Source organism: Cervus elaphus, chromosome 16 (assembly GCF_910594005.1).
Source record: "Cervus elaphus chromosome 16, mCerEla1.1, whole genome shotgun sequence".
Classification (NCBI taxonomy): Eukaryota; Metazoa; Chordata; class Mammalia; order Artiodactyla; family Cervidae; genus Cervus; species Cervus elaphus.
Genome location: NC_057830.1, coordinates 928,246 through 945,460, shown reverse-complemented (window position 1 = coordinate 945,460; position 17,215 = coordinate 928,246). Strand labels below are relative to the sequence as shown.

The 17,215-nt window shown below is 59.5% G+C and overlaps 1 protein-coding gene across 3 annotated transcripts in view; it reads left to right on the top strand.

Annotated features, from left to right (window-relative positions):
* The window catches only part of PXDN (peroxidasin), a 65,358-nt gene continuing 48,143 nt past the window's right edge, over nucleotides 1–17,215 (top strand). For all 3 annotated transcript variants that reach the window (XR_006345773.1, XM_043927231.1, XM_043927230.1), the window contains exon 1: nucleotides 1–313. Coding sequence is in view for 2 of the 3 variants with exons in the window: in XM_043927231.1 (XP_043783166.1) it covers nucleotides 123–313 (191 nt within the window). In the remaining variant the exon portion in view is untranslated. The remainder of the gene's footprint in view (nucleotides 314–17,215) is intronic.

Genomic DNA, 17,215 nt, shown 5'->3' with positions numbered 1-17,215 from the left:
GCGCACAGCTGGGACGTGGGCCGCGCCTGGGCGGCGGGCGGGCGCAGTCCGGAGCCGGCGGTGGACGCGCCGGGCCCCTCGCTGTCGGTCCGCGCGCCCGAGCGCCCCGAGCGCCGTGGGTCATGGCCGTGCGCGCCGCGCGCCCCTGCCTGCTGGCGCTCGTGCTGTGCTGGTGCTGGGGGGCGCTGGCCGAGGTCGCCCCCAGGCCGACCAACGGGTGTCCGAGCCGCTGCCTCTGCTTCCGCACCACGGTGCGCTGCATGCATCTGCTGCTGGAGGCCGTGCCCGCCGTGGCGCCGCAGACCTCCATCCTGTGAGTGCGGCGGGGCGCGGGGCGCCGGGGGCAGGGCCCCGGGAACCTGGGCGCGCCGGGCGGCCGGGGACCGGGTCGTGCGGCGGGGAGCGGGGCGCCGGGGGCAGGGCTCCGGGAATCTGGGCGCGCCGGGCGGCCGGGGATCGTGCGGCGGGGCCTTTGTCCTCCGTGGCCGGACGGGGGGCGGACCTGAGCGCAGCGCGCGCCGCCTCCGGAGCCGCCTTTGTTTGGAACTCGGAGTCCCCGCGGGCCGGGGGAGTCGTCGGGGCCGCCGGGGAAAGCCCCCGCCCCGCCAGCCTTGCTGCTCGCCCGCTCCTCCCCCGCCCCGCTCGGGCCCCTTCCTCCCAGAGCCCGGCGCCCCCCTCTCCCGCGTTCCTTTCCCCTCCCCCTCTCCTCCGACTCGGCGCTTCCCCCTCCTGCCCAGGGCGCCGTACCCCGGTCCGGGCTCCGGGGAGCCCTCCTGGCGCCCCCTCTCTGACCCGCGTCCGGCGGGGCGCGGAGAGCCTCCGGCCCGGGCCCGGGTGGACGCACGGCTCTCTCGGGCTCCCCTGCACCGCGTTCCGGGAGGGGCCGCGCTCCGAGTGCGGGAAGGCGCGGGCGGAGCCGGGTTCCAAGCGGGTGTGCGCTCGGGGCCCGTCCCCGCCCTCGTCTCCAGCTGCTGCGCCGCGGCCGGGCCATGGGGACCCGGCGCTCCAGTTGGCACCGCGCGCCCACCCCCGCGCTCCCCTGGGGATCCCGCCCGCGATGCCGCTGAGTCGCCGGAGGCCTGTTCGGATGCACCCCTGATTAGAAAGTTTCAAACTCGGAAAAGGCAGTCGGCGATCCAGGCGCCGACTGCGCTCGGCGGCCCACAGCCGCCCTTCTGGATGCCAAAAATAGTTTCCACTCTTCTCTGAGCCCGAGTGCTTCTGGCACTGCCGAAGCGCCTGCAAAAGTTGTAAAGTTTGGGGTGAACTATTCAGGAAGTGGGCGGTCAATGTTCTTTTAAAACCAAGTAGGTGGACTCTACTCGTGGTCGCCCGCCTGCCGGCCCTTCCTCGGGGTCCGCGGTAGGACTCACCCCCGGCCTGGAAGCCCTTTCCCCGGCTGCTCCCCCGGCCGCCCTCCGAGGACGGGGCCGGCACACAGCAGGCGTCGCCACAGGCCGACTGAGGGGTTTCTGGAGGCCGTGATTTAACTCTTCGGTGAGTCAGTGGGGAAAACGCGGACCCTGAAGCCGTTTTTCACGTGTCGCCAGAATCAAATGCATGTACTGTGCTTTGCCCTCACGTTTTTAAAAAGGACAGTGTTTTAAAATATGACTGTGGTAGAGCCAAAACGGGCTCACCAGCCTCCCGCAGGCGGTGAGATCTCCACAGAACCTCCCGGAGTTTCATAAGACAGCTGAGGGTGGGCAGAGCGGGCAACATAATGGGTGACCCTGGCGAGAATTCCAGAAATGCTTCTTTTCCATATGCTCTCAGAGATGCCGAGAAACGACCTCACGTGGTCCCATGGGTTCTGTGAGGAGGCGGGGGTGCCCAGTTTACCAGGTCCTTGAGAACCACGAGGGTTGTCGCTGGTGTGAAAGTGAAGTCACTCAGTCGTGTCTGACTCTCTGCCACCCCATGGACCGTAGCCCACCAGGCTCCTCCGTCCATGCAGTTTTCCAGGCAAGAGTACTGGAGTGGGTTGTCAATTCTTTCCATCTTCCTGACCCAGGGATTGAACCCTGGTCTCCTGCATTACAGGCAGATGCTTTACTGTCTGAGCCACCGGGAAATCCTAAATTGGGCTTCCCTTGTGGCTCAGCTGGTAAAGAATTTATCCACAATGTGGGAGACCCAGGTTTTATCCCTGGGTTGGGAAGACCCCCTGGAGAAGGGAAAGGCTACCCACTCCAGTATTCTTGGGCTTCCCTTGTAGCTCAGCTGGTAAAGAATCTGCCTGCAATGTGGGAGACCTGGGTTTTATCTCTGGGTTGGGAAGATCCCCTGGAGAAGGGAAAGGCTACCCACTCCTGTATTTGGCCTGGAGAATTGTGGTGTGAACACACACCTATCTTACAGCTGTGTAGACACAGGCACCTGGGGAGGAGGCTCCCATCGGTGCCAGTATAGACTCAGGACGGGTAAAACTGAGTCCTCTGTGAGGGGTTCTGCTGGGGGTCCGGGACTGGGAGTCCAGAGGGAGACAGTGGTGGTGGGTGGGGCCTCATGGAGGAGCCAGTCCCGGCGGGAAGGCCCGCTGGCGAGGGGTGTTGCTCTGGGGTCTGGGGTCCAGTCTGGAGCCTTCTTGGGGGCTGCTTGTTGGGACGTGGTCCCCGGCTCTGCCAGTGGAGAGGTAGTCCGTGTTCACTCTGAGCTCCTCTCCCAGAGCTCTGCCCGCCTGCAGCTGCTGTTCTTCTGCATCCAAAGTATGATGTGGGAGCAATCAGGGACTGAAAGAATGTGAGGGTAAGGGGAGACTTTGGCCCCGGAGTCCATTGGCCAGTCCGGGCATCACTTATCCCTTTGCTTTCAGGACTCTCCCCTCTCCCCCCTCCCCTCGGCCCCCCAGAAAGACTGAATGGGAATCACCAGGAGCATCAGACTTGTCCCCCATCGTGGTGTCTCAGGGGTGTGCCCACGTGGGGCCCGAGAGAGGATCATTCTGCTTCGTGGTCGGGGCTTAGAAATCCTGGTCTGAGAGCAGGCCCTGGTCCAAAGCATGTGATTCTAGTTTGACCCGGAACCGTAGAAGTGGGGTCCTGGCCACTCTGCCGGCTGGGGTCCCTGCGATCTGGCGCTGCAGCATTTCGGAGCCCTTCAGCATGGGGTGTCGTATGCTCAGCTCAACTGTTGTAGAGTTAAGTGTTTAACTTGAGTATTTCACTCTGCTCAGCACGGCAGTAGAAGTTCATCATGGTGAGGATTAAACAGCTGGTGATAAAACACGCGCGGGGGCATCCTCACTCTGCCCGCTTTGTCCTCCCCTCGGCCTGGGCCTTTGGGGGCGTCTCCTTCTATACTTGCTGCCTCACGAGTCACCCTCTGCCCCTCACCCTCATTCTGATCTTTCCTTGTCGCCTCGTCTGTGAGGTCGTGGGAATCACCCCCATCCCTCAGTCCAGGCCGCTCCAAAGCCACCGTCCACGTGACAGGAAGCCCTGGTGTTGGAGGGGGCCTGGGGACGTGGACTGGGCGGCCCGGGGGAGTGCAGCCCGACCCACAGCAGGCAGGGGGCTGGCAAGAGCGCTTCCCTGGGGTCAGGCTGCTGGCCAAACAGCTTCTGACGGCCTCTGTGTCTGGGCCCGAGCCGCGTTCCAGCCCCCACCTCGTGGGATCCTTGGTCCATGGGGGCACCAGGGAGGGAGGCCCCGTGGGCCTGTGATAAGGGTGAGCGCTCAGATGTGCCTGGCCAGGGCGACGGCAAGGGGCCGGCCCTGGACGCCGTCACCTCTGCTGGCCTGAGGCAGGGGTAGCCATGGGCTGCGCCTTCTCCACAGTCGGAGAAGGTCCTGGTGCGGCCCCTGGCGTGGGTGGGGCCCCTGCCTTCCTGTTGGCCCTGCACTGGACCTGGCTGATGGGAGAACCCAGCTTCTCACAAGCTCCCCTGTCTAGGGCGCTGAGGTCTCTGCCAACAGGTGGCAGGCGGGAGGCAGGAAGGGGTGGTCCCGTGGGGGTCCCGTCAGGTCAGGAGGGGCTGGGGGCCTCCAGCAGGGAACTGCTCATCTGCCCTGTCTCCTGGTCTCCTGTCTTCCTGGGGCTCGGGGAGTTCCCTCTCTCTCTGCTGACCTGGGGATGCACTTGGCCCCGGGCTGGGCTGGCCTCTCCTCCCCGGGGGGTGGGTGATGGGCCCGGTCAGCAGATGTGAGCAGCCGTGACTGGGGCCGCGGTTCCTGCAGGACACCCGTGCCAGCCGGGACCTTGACTGTAGCTGGAGGCTCACCTGAAACGGATTTCTGCTTTAGACAGCCTGCTGGGAGGAAGTCAAAAGCTTTTATTAATGCAGTTCAAATGCGTTTCAAAAGCACCGTAGGAACATGTTTTAAGTATGTGCATGCTGGTGGTTTATTTTTCCAAAATGGTGGCGGACCAAGTACCTCCTCCCACCACTAACAGCCCTGCGGTATCCGGAGCCCTCAGCTCCACGGACGTCCAGCCCGCTGTGGGCAGACAGGAGACCTCGGGCACCGAGGAAGCTTCCAGGGCACTGGAGACACCGCCGGTTGGGAGCAGGACCTGGGTCCCTGCTAAGTTGGGACACAACTTATCTTTGGCAGATGCACCTTGGGAAGCTGCAGCAGGCTGGCCCTAGGAAGACCCCTCCTTCGTGCCGTTAATGAGTCAGGAAATAGTTGTAAAAAGACAGCACTGCACAGGCTGCTGACCCTGGCGCAGAGCAGCTCTGGCCTCGTCCAGGTTCAAGACGCCAAGACTCACGGCTTTCTGCCCCCTGCGCTCCTGGGCCCCCCACTCCGTCCCATGACTCAGCCTCTCTGCCTGGCGACACCCTGGCCTCCTCTCCGATGGCCTCAGTGCAGGGGACGAGCCTTGCTCACAGCAGAGGCCTGGGGACTGTGCCAACACATGCGTGTGTGCCCCTGGACCCCCACGGTGGCAGGCGGGGCCCAGGAAGGCTCTGCTCTGCCCGGCAACGCCAGGGCTGGGGGAGGGGGGCTCCCTGCCTGGGGAACGCGGGCCTCTTGTTCAAGAGACGGCCGGCCGCACAGAGCCTCTGCCCACACATTCCAGGTGACAAGTTCAAGTGTCAGCAGAACAAACACAGGATCCCCGTCTCCGGAGCTGCTTCTCATCAGGTTGAAAAACTGGGTGAAAGTTGGAAGGCCCTCGCCCATGTGCTAATTCCCACTGGCCAGGCGGGCTCTTCCGGGCACTGTTCACAGGAAGACACTGCGGTGGACGCCGTGGTGAAGGCCTGGGGGCAGAGCTAGCGGGTCACCCCCAGCTCGAATCGGGCCTGGTCCCCCTGCTCCCCCCCGCCGTGTGCTCCTGGGGAGGCGCTGGGGCATCCAGCGCCCGGCCTGTGAGGTCTCGTCCAGGTTTAAAGAGTATTTTCATCGTGACAGTTTCATATATTTCAGAGGACACAAGAAAATGCAATTTGTTTACAAATGCAATTTGGGGTGAATTCCATCTAAAAGCAATGGGACATCACTGAATTTGATGCTTAAGCAGTCACTTTGGGCTTCCCATGTGTTACTGTGTGTCTCTGTGGGCTGACTGCTCCCTGGGATCCCCCTTGGACTTGCACTGGTAACAGCATACCGTTTGTCGCCTGTCAGTGGGGAGAGAATGCTTTTGTGTTTAAAACAGCATGGTCACTAACTTACGACCTTTCTAAACTCGTAAGTCCAGAGCTTCATGTTTTCTTTTGTCGTTGTTCAGTCTCTCAGTCGTATCTGACTCTTTGTGACCCCATAGACTGCAGCACGCCAGTCCATCGAGTCGGTGATGCCATCCAGCCATCTCATCCTCTGTTGCCCTCTTCTCCTCTTGCCCTCAATCTTTCCCAGCACCCAAGAACTTTTCATAGGAGTCAGCTCTTCGCATCAGGTGGCCAAAGTATTGGAGCTTCAGCTTCAGCATTAGTCCCTCCAAAGAATATTCAGGGTTGATTTGCTTTAGGATTGATTGGTTTGATCTCTTTGCTGTTCAAGGGACTCTGAAGAATCTTCTCCAACACCACAGTTGGAAAACAATTCTTCAGCACTCAGCTTTCTTTATGATCCAACTCTCACATCCGTACACGACTACTGGAAAACCATGGCTCTGACTCGACGAACCTTTGTTGGCAAAGTGGTGTCTCTGCCTTTTAATATTTAATTTGATTTAATTTAATATTTTCTTTATTTGGAGTTAATTTTGAAAGACAGAGATCACACTTGTCCATCTCTTGGTCAGATGCCACCAGTCCACACACAACACAGGGAAACCCCGAGTTGGCTCAGTCCAACAGTTACTCGTGTGACTGAATCAAAACCGGCAAAGTTTAGGTAAGAATGCGCCAGTTGTTTCAGGACTTAATTCTCGGCTCCCCTTCCTGGCTTGGACACAGGGTCAGTTAAACTCGCAGATTTGATTAGTTCCTTTATTCCAGACACTGTTGCCTTTTCCCCTTGCTTCTCAGCTCCCTCAGGGGTAGGGAGGAGGAGACGCCGACCCGAAGAAGTTTCCCTGAAGATCCTGGGTGGACACTGTGTCCCCAGGCTCTCCTTGCCCTTGCCTGGTGTCCTTCAGACGCCTGTGCTGAGGGGAGCTTGTCCGACCCGGTGGCCGCTGGGTGACCAGCTCCGTAAGGAGAGGGGTGGCGTCTGGATGCACAGCCATGGGGGAGCCAGGACCAGGTTGCGGGGTGTGGGACCTGGCTGCTGTCCCCCAGCCCGCGGAGCCTGGAGGCGCACGGGCAGTCCTCTGGCTCACTGGTCGGGCCGGCGGTGGAAGCTCAGCCAGTGACGATGGCCCCCTTTCTGACCTCGGGGTCAGTGGGTGCGTTTTCACTGGGAAAGTGAAAAGCCTCCTGGAGATCCAGCCGGCAGGAAAGCTGCCGCTCGGGCGGGGGTCTGCGCCCGGTGAGCACGCGTGCCGGCGCCGTGCAGCCATCGCCACAATCAGGATGACGAGCCTCCGCGCCCCCGCGCCTCCTGGCAGCTGGCCCCCGCGCTCTGCCTCACTGGACATGCCTGCGTCTGCTCACGGGGACTCGGGCTTTGTTTGCCTTTCCTGGAATGTCTTTGTCTGGTTTGCTTATCGCAGAGGGAGTGCGGGGCGCGGCCTCCCGTCCGGCTCTGGGGAGAGCTCGGGTGGGTGGACACGGCTCAGCGGTGCTTAAACGTCTGGTCCTGCTTCCCCGGGAAGCCCCCGGCTGCGCTCGCCGTGGCTTTGGGGGAGGGTTTTAAACCGTGACTTCAGATTCTTCAGTAATCACAGCCCTGTCAGGGCTGTCCCTTCCCCGGTGAGCCTGGGGAGCAGGGAGCTTGGCCACGTCACACAGGAAAGTTGGCGCTTGTTATCCTCTCAACACCGAGGGTCTGTAGGGATCAGGTCTCTCGTTCCCAAAGTCAGAAGCGTGTTTTTTTCCTGATCAACCTGCCTAGAGGTTTTTCAGTTTCATTGATCTTTGCCAGAACCCAGCTTTTGGACTCACTGGTTTTTCTCTTTGGATTTTCTGTTCTCTGTTTCACTGCCCTCTGCTCTGGTTTCATCGTCTGCACGCTCGAAGCCCAGGGTTCCTGGTGTCCGTCCCTGGAGCTCAGCGTCCTGGCGTCCGGCTTCTCCCCAGACACGCGCACCTGCTCTCTTGGGCAGCGACATGGGGCAGTTCTGGGCTCGCCTCCTCTGTTCGCTCCGTCGGGACCCTGTCTGTTGCTGACCGACATACGGTATCTTAAAAGTAGTTGTTTCATGTATTCTGTCAGCGTTTTGGCTGTTTCAGACAATAAGTCTGGGCCCTGTTCGCCCACCTTTTTCAGAGCTCCCCATTGTTTTTTGTAATTTTGTAAAAACCTTCATTAAAGTAATCAGATAATGCATTCACAGGCCTGAGTCTAGAGTTTATAAAACTGAGAATCGCTCAACCCGGCTCCCTCTCTCCCTGTGGGTGCTGTCGTGCTGGGCGGGGCTCCAGCCGGGCGGCGATGAGCGGGCGCAGGATCTCAGGGGATTAAAGCAATGCAACTCCTGCCTCCCTCACGTGGCCTCTGTCACTGGGGACTCAGCTCCAGCCCAGGGTCTGCAGACCCCGCCCGTGGACAGTGGCTTGGGGTATCCATCCACCCATCTAGCTAGATAGGCAGACTTGCATAGTTGTGACTCAACAGTACCTTTCCTGTCTGGCCCTTTAAGGTAGCAGCGCTCTACCAGCGACCGGGGGTAGACAGGGGGGAAGGAAGCAGGCGATGAAGGTGAGGGGCCAGGGCAGCGAGTGCCCTCCGGGCTCATCACGGGGCCCCATGTTGCCCAGCGGGCGCTGGGTGCCCTCCGCACCTGGTGCATGAGCTCTGGGGCTGCTGCTCAGGGCCTCTGTGCCCAGGACGGGACCCAGCCTTGGGGCACCTCCCGCTTCCCTCGAGCCTGGTCTGGACGGCGGTTTCTCCTCTCGGCACGGTGCCTCACGGGGGACCCCTGGCTCCCCATTGGGGAACAGAGAGGCTGCCATTCGTGACCTCGGTGTCTGATGCTTCCTGCTCTGTCCCCCTTGGCTTAGACCCCGCTGTGGGCTGTAATGGACACCATCACGGGTTAATAGAAGTGGTGGTCGTTCAGCCGTTCAGTCCTTTCCGACGCTTTGCGACCCCACAGGTTACAGCACGCCAGGCTTCCCTGTCCTTCACCACCTTCCAGAGTTTGCTTAAATTTGTGTCCACTCAGTCGGTGATGCCATCCAACCATCTCATCCTCTGTCGTCCCCTTCTCCTGCTCTCAAGCTTTGCCAGCATCAGGGTCTTTTCCAGTGAGTCAGGTCTTCGCATCAGGTGGTTAAAAGCGCACGTCTCCTTCTTCTGACAGGGGTTTTGCCCGTCTCTAAGATGCCCCGTGTAATCATCGTGGCAGGTGGTGAGCAGCCTCAGCGCTGTGACCCGTAGATCACGGCTGGGTTGGAAGCCAAGTGCTCAACCCAGGGCTTCCTCGCAGGACGAGGCAGCGGTTGGTGTGGGTCCTGAGCAGTTCCAGGAGCAAATGGAGAGGCGGTGAGGGGTGGATGGGTGCACACGGGGGCTACCCCAGGCTCAGGCTGGACCCTCCACGTCTGGGCTCCAGGAGCCAGCCGTGCTTCTGAGGTTCTTGCCCAGGATGTCAGCGGCATCTCCCACCACCAGGCGTCAATCTGACAGGGCCCATGGTGCGCCCTGCCCTCTGCCCGGAGGCCCCCTCCTCCACAGCCGTGTGTGAGCGGTCAGGGTCCTTGGAAGCTTGCTGGCCGCCTTCTCAGGCCCTGCAGCTGCCGTCCTTGCGGGTGGAAGTTGGCCGGAGGCACAGTGGTTACCAGCCGCGTTGGGGGTACCCTGTCTCCCCAGGAGGCGACAACAAGTGTTGTGAAAGCTGCCCTCACCCATCCTGTTTACTTTTCCTAGGTGCTTTTAAATATTTTTATGTAAGCTGTACATGTTCATAGTAGAAAAATGTGAACATACAGACAGAAACACCAAAATAAGTGACTCACATTTCTATTATTGGAGGGACGCATTAGCCCGTTGGGCTCCCTTCAGATACCCAAGCAGTCGTGTGAGTGTACACGGACAGGAAGTCACGGGGGTGTCTGTGCGTCCGTCCGCCAGCTGTGTTCTGTGAATCATCTGTCGTCTGTGCGTCTATGGACCTGTCCCTCTGTCTCCATAACTGCCCGTCTCTCCATCTGCGTATCAGCCTCTGCGTCTGCTCACCTGCCTGCTCTTCTGTTTGCCAACATCAGATGGGGATCTGTGTCCCACTTTCCACACCCACTGCACGTGGTGGCCCTGTGTCCGCAGTAATTAGAGGTCTGCACCGTCCTTGTTAATGGCCACGCAGTATTTATTTTTTGGAATTGCCAACTTTATTGAATCAAACTCCTTCTGCGGGTCATTTCTTTGTTTCCACTCTTCTGTTGCTGCGCTCCTGCCTCAGAAGGTCTCTGCGCCTCGTGGGTTATCGCCCTGCTGACTTCAGGCACGTGTGTAATCTGCTGACTTCCGGGCATGTGCATAATCTGCTGACTCCGGGGCACGTGTGTAATCTGCTGACTTCCGGGCACGTGCGTAATCTGCTGTCTTCGGGGCACGCGCATAATCTGCTGACTTCAGGCACGTGTGTAATCAGCTGACTTCCGGGCACGCGCGTAATCTGCTGACTTCGGGGCACGCGTGTAATCGCTGACTTCTGGGCACGCGCGTAATCTGCTGACTTCAGGGCACGCACGTAATCTGCTGACTTCGGGACACGCGCGTAATCTGCTGACTTCCGGGCACGTGCGTAGTCTGATGACTCCGGGACACGTGCGTAATCTGCTGACTTCGGGGCACGCGCGTAGTCTGCTGACTTCTGGGCACGTGCGTAGTCTGATGACTTCGGAGCACGTGTGTAATCTGATGACTTCGAAGCACGTGTGTAATCTGCTGACTTCCGGGCACGTGCGTAATCTGATGACTTTGGGGCACGTGTGTAATCTGCAGGCCTCGTGGGTTATCTCCCTGCTGCCTTTGGGGCACGTATGTAACCTGCTTGGTCTGCGTCAGGGACAGGTCTGCAAGTCGGGGGCTTCTCCTGCTCCAGCTCCTCCCTGCACACAGTCCATGTTTCTGCGAGGACAGGTGTCCCTTGTTTGCTCCACGGCTCATCTCCCACTGAACCAACGAGCTTACGTCAGGCCGAGCACGTGTCTGTGGGGGGAGGAGGCTCCTGTGGCACCTGGCGGGGAGCGTGGTCTCCAGGGTGCCTCTCACACTGACCTTGGGGACGCGGTGTGTGCACGTGTGTCTCCTCGCTTGTAGCCCTGCTTTGACGACCATCACTGGTTCCCTCTGTGGAGGCTTTGGTCTCAGCAATCCCGAAAGCCGCACCCTTCCCTGGGCTCCCTGTCTCATGGTGGGTCTCAGCTGCCCCTGGCTGTGGCCCATCTCCTGCGGGGTGTGAGGTCTCTGGCCCGGGGCTGAGCATTCCTACTTGGCTGTTGGTCACCTCAGGGCCCTGAGACATGTGGAGGGAGGAGCTGGGAGAGTTTAAGGTTGATTCTCGTCCTTCTTGGAATTGTGAGAATTAGCTACCAGGAAACCTTGCTCCGGCAGATGCAGAATCAGGGTCCAGCCAGGCCCTGGTCGCAGCATAGTCACCACTTGATCCGTGGTTTTGTGAGCTTCCTTTTACAGATGCCTGTTCAGCATCTGTTGACTCATCACCAGGAATGGGGCTCAGGGCTTGTGCCTGGAGGAGGCTTATCCCCCACATGGTGTTTCTCTGTGACCGGATGTCCTTCAGCAATACGACAGGGGAGGTTTTAAACAGCAGAGTCACCAACAAAGGGCACAAAAATGCAAGCAATGCGGCACCAAATAGACCCTGAAGAGGACACTAGCTCACATGTCTCATCTCTGAGCTCCCTGACGACAGACATACCATGAGGACCGGTGGGCGCGCAGGTGGACTTCAGCAAGTGGCGACCTTCTCAAGGCAGGAGCCTGGGGACGACGGCACACGCGGTCCTTTGTGCCCCAGGTGGAGGCACTGTGACCTCAAGGCCCGGGGACATGCTGCCCGCCTGGCAAACCCCCCTCGCGCCTCCAGGCCCTCCTGGGGGTCAGGGTGTCATGGCTTATGTGGTTGGTTAGGAGCAGCCAGTGCAGCAGGACTCCTGCAGTCTCTGCCTGACCCTCTCGGGGGAGAAAGTATCTTGCCATTGACGTTCCATCAAGTTCAGAGTCGCTAAACTTAATTCTTCTCTGAGACATGCCAGGAGAACCCTTAGGGGTGGAGGTATTGCAGGCTAGGTGCCGGGCATGGAAGTGGACACGGCTGTCTTTGGTTTGGTCTCCTGGGCAGGGAGAGGGAGCCAGAAGAGACATGATTTTAATGACGGAGGCCGAGTTTGGGGGGACGAACCCACGCCGGGGGGCAGGGACAGCTGGGCTAGCCTGGCGGCCTTGCAGGATGTGGCCTGGGGCGTGACCTGCGGGGGCGTGATTGGGGGGCCTGGCGTGTGGTCGCGTGGCACGCGGGGTGTGGCCTGTGGGCGCTTGGTCTTCGGGGTGTGGCCTGCACTGGGCGGGGAGGGGTGCGGCCTGGGGCGTGGTCTGCGGGGGGTGGCTCGGGCGTGGCGTGTGGTTGCGTGGCCTGTGGACGTGGCCCGCGGGGGGTGTGGCCCTCAGGGTGTGACCTATGGGCGTGGCCGGACCCTGCAGGCCCTTCCAGCTTTCCGTACCGCAGTCTCGGAAGGCAGGTCCCCACCTGTAGGGAAGTGCTGGGCGTGGAGAAGGGGATGCACGTGCATCTCTTGACATAGTCTGCATGGCTGATGCTCTGCCAGGAGAGCCATTGTTCTCGTCACATCTGCGTTTGTTTCCCTGCAGATGGGAAGGTGACTGTACCCGAGGAGTTCTGGAGAGGAAGTTGGGATGCTGGGGCTTGGGCAGAGCTGGCCAGTTATCGTGGGCCCTGCCTTTAATTGGAGCAGACACGTCTGATGCAGACAGGAGATAGTGCTAGGCTAGTTTTCTGTGCGTTTTACACAGGCAGCTTTCTCAAAGGGGCCAAACTCAATGTTTAAGAAGCACCTTCAGCCTCCTTGTGAGGCAGCAGCTGGAGGTCCCTCTCCCAGTCCCGGGACCAGGAGGCCTTCTATGATTGTGAGTTCCTGCGCTTCCCCACTTTCCTTTTTCCATTTTGCAGAAAATGACTTTTCTGCATAGCTCTGATGTATTTGTTGAGAAGTAAGGACATGAATGAAAATTCAGAGTTACTCTAAACAAGTGAAAGCCTGGGGTTGGTAGAGATGGGAAGATTTTGCCTCCGCACTGTTTGGATTGCTATTTTCCCTTTTCTCGGGATAAAGGGAGGCCAGCACAGTCCTTGGGTGGGAGCTGTCTTTATGCAGAAAGAGACAGGACTGATGCAGGAGAGCGAGCTTTCCCCCAGGGACTCGGGCTGCCTTATCTGCAGCACTCGTGAATTTATGCTTCTCTTCCTGGTTGCAGCTTCCTGTAGGCGAAGAGCCCGGATCAGACTTGTCACTTCCTGCAGTGGACGGTATATCTAAAAATCCAGCTGAGCAGCTCTTTAACTTTTAAAAATAGCAGTTAAAGTGGATGCAGTTAGCCACCATTGTTACTTATTCCGACATGTGGGATGTTTGTATTGGCGTGGCATCAAGTGGCCAATTGTTAATCCTGAATGTTTGTTTTCTTGTGCATGTTATTTTGTTGTGTCATTTTCTCAGGTCAGTGCCTGTGTCACCCCATCTGTCCATCCATTCATCCGTCTGCCCTTCATCCGTCCATCCATTCATCACGTTCATCCATCCATCTGCCCTTTCATCCACCCATCCATTCATGCATCTATCCTTCCTTAACCAGCCACGCACTCATCTACTCCTCCATCCATCCATCTGTCCTTCTGTCATCCATCCATCCATCCGCCCGTGTGTTTGTAGGTGGAGGGTGTCCTTGGTGAGCATCGGGCACGGGTGCTGAGTTGAGTGGACCCCACTGCCATGAGACGCGCTCCGTGTTGTAGTCGGTGCTTGTCTATCTCAACACAGATCTGTCCCCAGTCCTCCCCCACTTCCACCCCCATTCCCCCGGCTCAGGGGTGGGATTGGAAGCCCAGCGGAAGGTTATAGAAAGGAGACAGCCAGGGAAGACATCTTAGACCCAGCTCTCTTTCCTCCTAAGCGCGGATGCACTGACTTTAAAGTCCAACTTCCTTGTTACTTTTCTCAGCCCCAGAGAAGCTCTCTCATTTTCTGCAGTTTTTCAGAGCTCTGTGCTGGTGGCCTTGCTCAACTAGGTCTGGAGAGAAGGAAACCCAACGGAAAATGATCAGAGTGATTATTTTCTTAGTTCTTTTAAGGATCCTGGTGCTGAGATAACCCAGTTCTTTGTATACAGTTGGCGCTGCATTAAAGCTTCTCGGTTTTTCACTGAGAAGGACTGTGAGACGGTGAGAAGTCTGAACATCAGTGCACTGGGAGGACTAGGCCAGCATTCCTGCCAAGGAGAGGCCAGTGTGGCGGGTCAGGCTGGCATCGTGATCCCCGGGCTGAAACCGGAGGGTCCCCTGAGACTGGAGGGTCCTCGGCTGAGACTGGAGGGTCCCCTGAGACTGGAGGTCCCCGGGCTGAGACTGGAGGGTCCCCTGAGACTGGAGGGTCCTCGGCTGAGACTGGAGGGTCCCCTGAGACTGGAGGGTCCCCGGCTGAGAATGGAGGGTCCCCTGAGACTGGAGGGTCGCCGGCTGAGACTGGAAGGTCCCCTGAGACTGGAGGGTCCCCGAGACTGGAGGGTCCTCGGCTGAGACTGGAGGGTCCCCGAGACTGGAGGGTCCTCGGCTGAGACTGGAGGGTCCCCGGCTGAGACTGGAGGGTCCCCTGAGACTGGAGGGTCCCCTGAGACTGGAGGTCCCGGGGCTGAGACTGGAGGGTCCCCTGAGACTGGAGGGTCCCGGGCTGAGACTGGAAGGTCCCCTGAGACTGGAGGGTCCCCTGAGACTGGAGGGTCCCGGGCTGAGACTGGAAGGTCCCCTGAGACTGGAGGGTCCCCTGAGACTGGAGTGTCCCCGGCTGAGACTGGAGGGTCCCCTGAGACTGGAGGTCCCCGGGCTGAGACTGGAGGGTCCCCTGAGACTGGAGGGTCCTCGGCTGAGACTGGAGGGTCCCCTGAGACTGGAGGGTCCCCTGAGACTGGAGGGTCCCGGGCTGAGACTGGAAGGTCCCCTGAGACTGGAGGTCCCCGGGCTGAGACTGGAGGTCCCCGGGCTGAGACTGGAGGGTCCCGGGCTGAGACCGCAGACAGGTTCCGGGAGGGACCGCCTCGCCTGAGGCCGGTTCCTTTGCATGCCCCTCCCTCAGAACCCTTCCCGATGACTCACGTCAGACCCAGCCCTTCTGAGTCCTCTTGGGTTTCCTTAGCCCCGCTCTTCTGTTGGCCTGTGCTGTTTCCTGACTGATGAGATGACCTCTTTGCTCCCTAAAGTGTGTGGTCATTCAGTAACTGTCTGGGGTTGCGTGTCCTGTTTTCCTGAAGACCGAAGATCTGTGTGTGCAGGAAGCCTCCTGGGTGAGATGTTCTCAAAGGCTCTGGGTGGAGGGTAACCGCTTGGTGCCAGGATTTGTTGATTCCCTGTTTGGTCCGTTTCCTCCGTGATGTTAACTGCAACAGCAGGCGAAGGTCAGCCTGTGTGGTGGAACCAGAAATCCCCTTCCCGGGCCTGGTCCGTGCTGGGGCCCGTGACTGTCCGCTTGCCGGTCAGCCAAGTGTCGGGTGAGCGCCCAGTGGAATAACACGATGGATCCGTTTACTTTGCTGAACTCAAAGGCGCGTCTGGCTGTCTCTGTGGGAACAGCCTCACCCGTTCACGTGTGTGAGTGATCACGCTTGTCGCAGCCAGCGGGCTGCCTCTCACGCCCGGGTGCCTGTGCTGTGCTGGTGTCCTGCCTGAGACGCAGTTCCCAGATGCGGGTCAAGTGTTACCCTAGAGGCTTCTGTGAAAATGCTTTTAGAGAAGATGGATATGTACGGCAGGACCTTGGAGAGACCTGGAGTGCCCTCCACGGTGCAGGGAGGCCTCCTCCCGAGAGCTGAAGGACTTCGGGGAAGAGAAGCAAGCTGGGCCTTGGGGCAGACAGTGGCCCTTCCCTGCGCGTCCAGCCCACCAGCCTGCCTGCAGATTGTGGACCTGCCGGCCTCAGTCCACAATAAGTGTGCCCTTAGTGGTGATCAGTCCCGGTCTCTCTCCACACACACACACACACACACACAGAGTCCCGGTCTCTCTCCACACACACACACACACACACACACACCCCACACACACACATTCCCGGTCTCTCTCCACACACACACACACACACAGTCCCGGTCTCTCTCCACACACACACAAACACACCCCACACACACACATTCCCAGTCTCTCTCCACACACACACACACACCCCCCCCACACACACACATTCCCGGTCTCTCTACACACACACACACACACACACACACACACACAGTCCCGGTCTCTCTCCACACACACACACACACACACACACTCTCTCTCTCTCTGATGGAAGGAGGGTTTCTCTACACACACACACCCCACACACACACATTCCCGGTCTCTCTACACACACACACACACACACACAGTCCCGGTCTCTCTCCACACACACACACACACACACACACTCTCTCTCTCTCTCTCTGATGGAAGGAGGGTTTCTCTACACACACACACCCCACACACACACATTCCCGGTCTCTCTCCACACACACACACACACACACACACACTCTCTCTCTCTCTCTGATGGAAGGAGGGTTTCTCTACACACACACACACACACACACACACACACACACTCTCTCTCTCTCTCTGATGGAAGGAGGGTTTCTCCACACACACACACACACACTCTCTCTCTCTCTCTCTCTGATGGAAGGAGGGTTTCTCTACACACACACACACTCACTCACACTCACTCTCGGATGGCTTCAGGCTGCATTGCTGGGGGCTGGCAGGCTGGGCCAGGAAGGAGGGTCTCAGGGACACGTGGTCAGTGTGGAGGAGGAGGCCTGAGGCCCTCCTGGGCTGCCCGGCTGGGCTGTGTGACGGTTCCAGGCTGGTGAGCACCCTTCTCTGCGCCTCTCCTCTCAGTGTGAAATGCAGGCTCCCACACGTGCGGCAGACGTGGCCTGTCCCTGTCTGCGGGCGTCCTTCTGTGGCCTGCCCCCCCATCACATCAGCGGCCGCTCTCCAGCTTGGCTGGCCCCACGCTCACGGGAGCAGTGTGGTCCCCTTACTCAGTGAGGAGCAAACCTCGGACCAGAGAGGCCAGGGTTTGGTCCAGCTGAGAGCAGGGTGGAGATTCAGACCTGAACACCTGTGCGTTCCCTGGGCAGTGTCCCTGCTGCTGCCCGACTGGGACACCGGGGGACCCGAGCCTGGCTGTTGGGACCCCTGGGGCTGTTGGAGGTGTGCCTGTGGACACCGTGTGCACACCTGCTCACAGACCCCACTGTCTCCCACACGGGGCCTGGATGAGCCCTGGACGGCTCTTCAGGGGGCTGAAACCACACAGCCCAGCCTGCAGCCCAGGAGGGCCCGAGACCTGCACCCAGCCCCACCGCCCGCCCCCTGTCTTCAGCCCTGCAGACTCGGGCTTCCACAGGGTTGACGAGACCCTGCAGGGCGCCACGGCGAGTTCCTCCCTGGGGAGACGCCTCTCCCGCCCCTGTTTTCGCGGCAG